This window comes from Motacilla alba, chromosome 2, assembly GCF_015832195.1.
Source record: "Motacilla alba alba isolate MOTALB_02 chromosome 2, Motacilla_alba_V1.0_pri, whole genome shotgun sequence".
NCBI classification, from domain to species: Eukaryota; Metazoa; Chordata; class Aves; order Passeriformes; family Motacillidae; genus Motacilla; species Motacilla alba.
This window is the reverse complement of record NC_052017.1, coordinates 143376870-143386514: the sequence shown is the minus strand read 5'-3', so window position 1 is coordinate 143386514 and position 9645 is coordinate 143376870. Positions and strand designations below refer to the sequence as shown.

Below are 9645 nucleotides of genomic sequence, written 5' to 3'. Positions count from 1 at the left end.
TTTAAAAATCTTATTTTGTAAAGGATATTTACATGGCTGGCTAATGAATGCAAATACTTTTTATTTATTTTATTGACATTTGAGACATAGTAATCAAAATTAACAATTGCAAAGTAATTTAAAAGCAACCTGAAATATTGAAGACAAGCAGGACTCTGGTGTTAAACATATGCAGATTATCTTCTAAATCAAAAACTTCCATTACTTTAGCAATTTCTGTTGTGCAGTGTCAACCCAGGAAGTGACAGGACCTCTTGTACTTTAAGATGTATTTGCGTGAGGATTCATAGAAATATGGAATTATAGAATGGGTTGGAAGGGGCCTTAAAGATTATCTACTTCCAATCTCACGACATCAGGTTGCTCAGGGCCTTTTTCAACCCCAACCCAGCTTTCATTTCCTTGATATGCAAGTCTGGTGAACTAAAAACCAGTTCTAAAAAAATGAAAGAATAACCAAATCAATTACACGATCCCATAGTTTTCTATGCTGTGGTAACATTATGCTACCATCTACCCAGAGTATGTCATCAAGACATTAAAACTGTTCTTAAGTAAGAAGTTTGTTTGCACTGCTGCACATTGATGTTTCACTGAAGAAAGATGTTCGAAGGCAAATCCAAGGAGGAAAGTGACAGTATAAGCAATGCTGACCCCAGGGAGAGGTGGGATGCAATAGTTCTCTCTTCCAAAATACATTTCACTGTTGTGCTCAATAGCATGAGAGAAGAACTTCTGTCATGTCAAAGAGCAGGATAGATTGGAGTGTTACCCATTTCAGCAGATATTGAAAGTTAGGCCAATGGAATAAATAGGAATGTCGATACAGTGAGCATGTGCTGGGAATACAACGTGCTGCTATCCAGCAGGACCTCAACAGGCTGAAGAAATGAGCCATCAAGAAATTAGTGAAATTCAAGAAGAGGTGCCATAACATGGCCATGGCACTGCCATGCTGTGGGAGATCTCACCCTGTTGGAGCAGCTCTCAGTCTGTGCCCATTGCCTCTTGTCCTATCACTGGGAAGCACTGGACAGAGACTGGCTCTGTCCCCTTTGCATCCTCCTCTGAGGTGTTCACTGCATTGATGAGATCCCCCCCAAGACTCCTCTAGGGAAGAGTCCCAGCTCTCTTGTCCCCTCCTCATGAGAGATGTTCCAGTCCCTTCATCATCTCTGAGCCCCTTCTCTGAACTGTCCCAAGTTGTTCCATGTCTATCCTATACTGGGAAGCCCAGAACTGGAGACAGCCCTGCAGGTGTGGCCTCACCAGTGCAGAGTAGAGGGGCAGGACCCCCTCCTTCAACCTGCAAGCAGCACTTTGCCCAATGCAGGACATCCTGAGCCTCCTCTACTGCAAAACCACACCTCTCAATCCTGTTCAACCCTGTGTCCAGCAGGAACCCAGGTCCTTTTCTAGAGAGCTGCTTCCCAGATAGGTGGCCACCAGCACATCTTGGTGTATGAGGCTGCGCCTCTCCAGGTGCAGGACTTGGCACTTCTTGTTGAACTTCATGGAGTTCCTGTTGAGGTCCTTCTGGATGGCAGCGTGACCCTTTGAAATGCCAGTCACTCATCCCAGTTCCATGTCATCTGCCAGCCCACTGAGGGTCCATTCTGCCCCATCATCCAGGCCATTCATGGAGATGCTAAGCAGGGCTGGATCCAGCACTGACTGCTGGAACGCACCACCAGGCACTGGATTCCAAATAGACTCTGTACCACTGGCCACCACCCTTGGGGCCCCAAGAGTCATCTTCAACCACCTCTCCAGGCACATCCAGCTCAGATATCAACAGCTTCTCCATGAAGATCTTACAGGTGACTGTGAAGGCCTCCCTGAAAACCTTGTAGGTCACAGAGTCAAAGGGCCTTTTGCTCATGTAAGTATTTTTATAATTCCCAATTGTCAGAGTTCTCACTTCTCCATGCTGCAATTCAGTGGACAGTTTGCATCTGTTGATGGACTCTTTGAAGGGTAGCTGTGTCTGGCCCTGGCAGAAAGCACACCTTCCTGATAAAAAGCAGCCTGCCCAAAGCTCACTGAACCAACCTTCTCCTGCATTTCACTCAGCCTTGGATCAGGGCCACTGTGGATAGATTAAAGAAGACTTCCCAACGCTGAGGAATGCCAGTGTTTAAAGCTGTGTAAACTCTCACTCATCTTTCATCACCAAACACTACCTCTTGCTAAGCCATTAAAGCCACATTCACATGCCCAAGAGATTTTGTGAGTGATTAATAACAATGGGATGACTGTTATTTAATTACAGCCAAGAGTATTAGGGAAAGTTATTACATGGTGAAGGCACCTGCAGAACTGACTTCTTGGTATGGATCCTTTACATGGCTGGAGCCATATTACCAGATACACACTGGGCATAATGACTCCAAGGAATCTCATGGAAGAATTAATTAATAAATGTTGAAGTGGGTTTGATAAAGGAAGGGATCACATGGGTGAAGTCTATATCCAAGTGGGTATAAATAACTTATACTGCCTTTGCTGATATTCATTTGTCTTCCATCCAGCTGCTTTGGGATAATATCCCACAAGGTAAGTCTTTCTGGGTGTTCTCTATAATAAGGGAAGCAAGAAGAAAACAATGTAGAATAAGCTACTTGTGACTTAGGAGTAATAGACAAAAAAATATAGGCAAGAGATTCGGGAAAATAGACTATAAATATTTAGAGCTGTTAGATTATAATCTGATTTCCTGATGAAATATTACAAGATTTTGTAATAGATATTAATTCCATAATTGAGTTCAGAAAAGCAGATAATAATAAGCAGATACATATATGTGTGTGTTCATTTATTTGGCTGTAAAAAGCCCTATGCCTGACTTAGTTGTTCTAAATTTAAAGTAATTTGTGACTGTAGTTAAAAACCAATCTATAATCTTCCATTTAATGAATACTAGTGCAACACATTTAGACAATTTTTTTTACACACATTTTTTGAAGATCTCCAAATAACATCATATTTCTTATTAGGAAAAATTATGATATATTAGATGAGCTTCAACACAGATTAGAATAAATGTTTGACTACAAATTTTTGTGATATGAAACAAATATAATGGATTGTGGATAAACTGAATTCCATAGATGTAACATCAGAATAACTTCATTTACACTGTGTTTCACAATATCTTCATTTTGACATAGAATTGTTTGAACATTGTATGAGATGAAGGAAGATGTGAAAACTGTTTGCAGAACAAAAGAAACTGCAAGTGCACCATTTTCTTGCTACATGCCAGTTTCATAGTCTGTTGACTCAAAGCAATACCAAAATAAATATTGTTAGTCAGACTTTTAGACAACATTGGTAAAATAAGGATATATAAAGCTCATCATTCCTGTAATATGTGCATTTACTATGATAAGGGTAAAAACTGAATTTTATCAGGAAGAAATATATCCAAACTACAAAAGAATGATTTCCCAAGATGGTGTCTTCCCAATCCCAGACTGAAGAGATAACATTCTGTCTAATATTTTACTTAACTCTCACTAGGCACACCAGTCTGCTGTGTGACTTTTTTCTTGTCTTTGGATTAAACAAAAATGATTGTAATTCTGCTGGTGTCTATGTCCATGGTGGTGTACAGTGGTAAGTGGCAATGTGTTTTCATTATTATTTGACATTATGTCAAAATACTATTTTAAGTATGAGCATTTGGAAACAATACCTTAGAAACAGCTTCTCTCTGCTCAAATTTTGGTGTTCAACACCCAAATGCACTTGAAGACATTTCTTTATGAAGTACTCATAAAATATTTTTCTCAGGACTTGTAGTGAAGTAACAAAACATGTAGTGGGATTAAAAATACAACAAAAAATTTTGCAATTTCTTTTTTGCTAACACTTTGTCATTATTTAAGCCATTAAGACTCCAAATTTATAAGTTTCATATACAGATTCTACTCATTAAATACATTTTTATTGTCTTAATTCTCCAAACCATCCAGTACATCCTGAAATAGAGCCCATGTCCACCTAAAGCTCCTCTTTTGAATTTTAGTATGAATAGCTTTTTCTTCAAATAACTCATTAGATTTTATTGTCATGAGAGAATGAACTTCTCTGTGTCAAGGATGGGCAAAGATCTCAGTTTTCTGCAGTCTGCACTGTGTATGAATGTTAGTAAGAGTTATGATGTGTATGTGAAGAAAAGGACTCTTAGAAGGTCTATCACCATTTCTGGTCAATCCATGGGGATATTTCTAAAGGGAAGAGAAAACGCAGGACCCCAGCATAGAAAATTCTGCACGGACCTTCATCAACTTCAGAGTTGCTTCTCCTCTGAGGAGTTGCTTGCATTGCAGTTCAGAAATGAAACAGGTCTAACACAAAACATATAGGCTAAAATTATGAAGCTGAACCTTAAGACTCCTACTATATAGAGAGAAATCAGAGAGAATATTCACATTTCCCACTGCAGTGATAGCAAATACCTGCACTATCTATTTATTTTAAAAATATATATTTTTGTATCGATACTGCACTCAAAAATATCTGGACATTCATACATTTTTCTGACAAAACATTTGAAAAAAAAAATCCCCCAGACCTTAAAAGGCTGTGCAACAGTGTTTAGATTCTTTCCCCTTAGCTAAATACAATCAGAACATGAATATTTAAAGTGTTACCATGTTTAGGTTTGGGGAGGATTATTAATTTATCTTTCTGTGGGATTTATTCTGCTGATCTCTGCTTTGAGACTGAAGCAAATATCTGTGCATGAAATAGCATCTTTGAGAGGAATTAATGTGATTTACCTTGAATAAATTAAATGGTTTGGGTTTGCTGCACCCTGACTTTTTCTGGCATAGTCAAGGTTTTTGCTTCCCAAGGATTTTAAGGAGTACATCCATTAGTACATCCAAATGTCCTGTATTAGGATATTTTAGTGAGTCATGGCTGAAAAAGACAGCTGGAGATGCAGTGATGTTTTTTGATGGGATTTTTTTTATATAACACTTCAGAAAACTGTTGTCAGGTAGTAAAATCACAGATGCAGTCCAGAAAAAATTTTATATGTAAAATAACATTAAAAGAAATTCCATGGATAAGGTGTACAGTGGGAAAGCCCAAGAGCTGATGTATCATACAAGTCTCCTGAAAACATACTGAATTTTTTAACAGGTTTTGGAGAGAGGTGAGACAAGTTGCCATCCCCACAGTCTTCTGAGATTTAAAGGATTGATTTTTGTAGTGAAATCTTTCACTGCCTCCACAGGGAATAACATAGGAAAGTAGTTCCAAATACATGATACCAAAAGAGGAAAAGAGAATAATTACTCTAGAAAGTATTTTCTCCTTGTTCCTTCCACTTCCAATTTAAATAAAAGTAAGCAATCTTGTTGGCAAACATTGGTTCATTGATCTTGACTTGGTGACAATTAAAAAAGTTTTTCTTTGTAATTATAGGATTAGAAGAGCCAATGATTAACCAAAATGCTGAGCAGACATTCCTCTCCAGGGGAACTTCAAACATTTGAGTGTTAATTAGGTGCACACAGTTCACTTTGCTCAGAAGAACTAATTGCAAGTGCAGGACAGTGGAGCAATCATAGCTTCCAATACCCCTGGAATATGGTTTTGTCAATTTTCTCTTCATTTCAACTCTATGGGATTTTCATGTTTTCCAAACATTTTGCTGAAAGAACCAAATGATAATGGCTCTTCTTCAACTCTTAGTTTGAGCTGTGGTGTTATGCAGTGTGTCAAACCTGGCTCCAGTTGCACTTGACAGAACCTGGCCCAGGTGATGTTTGTCATTGCAGGGGAAATACAGGCTTTAAGCCAGAAAATAAAGGTTAGTTTTTCTTTAGCAAGCATGTGTACAAATATAGCATTCAATGCTGTTTTTTTGCAAGGCATGCCATTATTTTGCCTGAAGCTGAATTCCTCATGGCAATAAAGCTTTCAACAGACTTGTTCCAGTTCTGTGACAAGACCAGTCTTTATTGGGAGATCTTTTCAGGTTTGTGAAAAGCAAATTGCTTCTCTTAGTCCTGCCGCAGAGAAGGATATTTTTGATGGATTGCTCTTCATCTAAAAGCTTCTCATTGTGACCAAGAATTTCAGGAAAAGAATAACACAAGAGGAAGCACCTCTTCCTCACTCACTCAATCCTGTCTCCAAATTCTGCAACTGAACTTGAGAAATTAATTGCTGAGAGGATATGACCATTACCATGAAAATCTTGTTCACATCACAAAAGCTGTGGACATCCCGAGAAAGCATTTATATACTATCTTAAAAAAAAAAAAATCCAATTTTTCCTAATCCTTTGTTAAACATAGACTTAAGCCTCCTGTCTAAAACCCCACACTCTGCTTTGCTCTTTTACACCTATATTTATTGCAGGAAAATGTAACAGATGAGCAAGAGAACTGGCAGCTCTTTCCCAGAAATTTTTTTAGAGATAAAAGACAGCTTTCCTAATGCCAGTTATTCTGAGACATAAGTTATGCCATGAATTTAACACTGTGGGCTTTTTTGGTTTTAAATATATAGATTCTTGAGACAGTAAATACCCTTTACTTACTACATTTTTTAAAAATGCCAAGGTTAAATAAATCCAAAGTAATAAATAAACTGTCTCCTGAAATCATGCAAAGGGAAAATAAAGCAGGTTAAAAAATGGGGAGGGAGAGAACAAATATTGGATTTTACTCTAATTCGGGATTTGACCAACAGAAAGAAATGTAAGTGTTGAAAAGATGCCAAATCTACCATGTCACCTTCAAAAGGAAGGAAAGATAATTAATTTGAAATAGAAAGACTTATAGGAAGAGAGACAATGAGGCAAAAAACCAAGATGAACTTAGAAAAACCAAATCACTTCAAATAACCCTGCTTCACATTATAGCACAGGATTACAGAGTATTTGGGACGTAGGTGGGCACTAAACCAATTTTATATCATTCTACTAATTTGTCCCAGAAAGGGCTACTGTTCAGATGAGGACAGGAAAACAAGGGTTAGCTCATCCTCAGCAGCAATACCTCTTCAACAGAGGCTGGGTTTTGAGCTGAAGTGGGTGAGAATTACCAATACACACCAGTCCACACCAGTACAGTTTTGGGCTTCGCAGGGTGGGAGTGGAGCTGAGCAAGTACTTCATGTCATCAGTCTAGCAGTGTATGAAGATATTCAAAATGCCTGCAGTGTGTCATAGTGAAATATATGTTGCTGGTTTATTGTGATCTTTTGGGGTTTGGTGGGGAGTTTTTTGGGGTTTTTTTGGTTTTTGTTGTTTTTTTTTTTTTTTTTTTTTTTTTTACGTTTAAACATTTTTCTTCTCAAATTTATTTGCTGAGGTAGGTGGCCAAGAACTGGAGCCGCCAGCATTCCTGCCAGAGCTGCTTAACACACCTGAAAGAATCTTGAGTAAGAAAGGTTTAAGCTTTACTTTCTGCAATATTGCATGGCAGTGGGAATCCTTGTACTCCAGAAGCATCACAGGGAAGTGGGAGCAAATAGCTAGGAACTCATCTCCAAATTGTTTAACAAGTGAAGTGAGACTAGGGGATAAAAAAAAAAAAAAAAGCATTGTTTGTTTATTTTTTCATTTAGACAATGCCACACTCTTCAATGGAGTCTTTCAAAATGTGGAAAGTGTCGCATTATTTTTTGGTACGTACCTGTTCCAGTTGTACTTTAGCTCTGAATAGAAATTTTGTGGGGTTTGTTTTTATATATTTACTAAGATGAAACAGGGATTTTTGTGGATGCAGATCTCCCCAAAGACCACTGTAACACTAAGCACTGCTGAGTGCCAAGCACTGCCTGATGTCACTGCCTTGTCTGGGCTCTGTGCTCACGCAAACATCACCCGTGTGTCACCCACACCTGTGTCACCTCCCCTTACCATGTGTTTTATGGCTGCTCTCTTTCCAGACTGCCTGGGTTCTCACTTCACCTGGTTACAGTCCATCTTCACCAACTTCCCTGCCCTTCTCAACTTTGTGAACAAAATGAAGTGTGTTACTGGGTTTTGTCCCAGGGATTTTGAGGACTATGGTTGCTCTTGTCGGTTTGAGATGGAAGGGCTCCCCGTGGATGAAGCTGATGAGTAAGTCACGTCCATGAGAGGTCCTTTTCTGCCCTGACTGGCAATAAGTGCCCTCATGCTCTGATTACCCAAAGCATTACACCTGTATAAATTATTTAAAAACAGTAATAAAAAGATAGATTTATTTCGGGGTTAGTAAGACCCACACCATCTGGCTCTAGTGAGAGAAAATGTAATCTCAGGCCAGGACAATCAAACAGTTGTTTAATTATTTCAGCAGGAGATGTGAAAGGAAATTCAAAGGAAATTCAAACATCCATGTTTGTGAAGAAAATGGGTTTTCCAACAATGTAATGTATTCATTCCCTGAGTGAAGACAGCAACGGCTCAGAAAGGGCTATGCCTATAGATAGGTGGAAATTAATCCATCCACTCTGCAGCATGGGATGGCTGGGAAAATGGAGATCTAATCCTGCTACTGGAAAAAAGCCATGTAACTTCTCTGTGAAAGGTTTTCTGAACAATTGTGATGACATGCTGAAACGGGAGCTCAAGTCAGTTCAATGGATTGATACCCAAGAGCTGAGCACCTGGGCTTTTGCTCCACTCAGCTTCATTTTAGTGCAGAGCAGGACAAACCCAGAAACTGCAGAAACATCCATCAGCAGGTTTGTCCTGAGAATCACCCACACAGCCAGTTTGTATTTACAAATTGTTTTGCAGCCCTGGGGTGAGGCTTCCCTATCAGCACAGAATTCCTACTGCCATGTGCAGGAAACAGGGACAGATTATTGCTCTGCCACTGACAGAGATGGGCTCTTGGTTCAAGGGAGCCTCCAAACCAGTGGCTTGCCTGTCTCTCCCAGAGACAGTTCCCACAGTGTTGCAATTTTTTTTACTGATTTTATTTCTTAGAAAATAGTTTTTCAAATCTTGGGGCTTGCCTGTGCCATTTCTGTTCCAGAGAAAAGGACTCAATGCCTCACAGCAGGTTTTTAAGGCATGGGAAAGTACTAGTGCCTGTAAGAGCTACTTCTCCCATTTCCCAGAGTAGCTCATTGTCATATCTAAATTAGGAGCCTCCACAGACTTTGTGAAAGAGAAGCAGGCCCAGAAGACAATCCATGTCTTGCAATGACAGGGAAACAATCCCTTCCTTGCTTGTAAAGGGAAATTAAGTGAATTTTTTCATTAACTGTTGGAGTAAATGTTGGTGTAATTGTGAATCTCTAAACAAACAAGAAGTGCAGAGAGTTTGTGTTAGACTTCTTATGCAGTTAGAGGAGCTTTTAGATGCCAACACCTCACTAGACCTCAGGCAGAGTCAGGAGAGTGTTGAGACATCACCAGTTAGGTGTTCAAAACCTGTTCCTGATGGAGCTCACAGATTTTAGCCTCATCTCTGGAACAAGGCACAGTAGAATTTGTGGTGCAGAGGAGCCATCAGGCATTTCTGGTGAATGCTATTTGCCCTCACTTTTTTTAGATACATTCCTTGGACTCCTTCTCTGATTATGAAGACAAATAAAATATTGTGATAATTACTTATTATTACAGTCAGTGATTTAATATGAAATTCTTTCTAAATAGAGGAGGTGAAAAAGTGAAAGTGC

General features: G+C 39.1%; 1 protein-coding gene across 4 annotated transcripts in view; it reads left to right on the top strand.

Moving 5' to 3' along the window:
• The first annotated feature begins 2322 nt into the window (after window positions 1-2322).
• Window positions 2323-9645, top strand: part of OC90 (otoconin 90) — a 26084-nt gene continuing 18761 nt past the window's right edge. For 2 of the 4 annotated variants that reach the window (XM_038126744.1, XM_038126743.1), the window contains exons 1-5: window positions 2323-2556; window positions 3523-3618; window positions 7342-7407; window positions 7594-7653; window positions 7918-8092. In XM_038126744.1, the coding sequence (XP_037982672.1) occupies window positions 3573-3618; window positions 7342-7407; window positions 7594-7653; window positions 7918-8092 (347 nt within the window). In that variant the 5' untranslated portion in view covers window positions 2323-2556; window positions 3523-3572. The remainder of the gene's footprint in view (window positions 2557-3522; window positions 3619-7341; window positions 7408-7593; window positions 7654-7917; window positions 8093-9645) is intronic. The other 2 variants (XM_038126746.1, XM_038126745.1) reach the window with 2 other exon arrangements.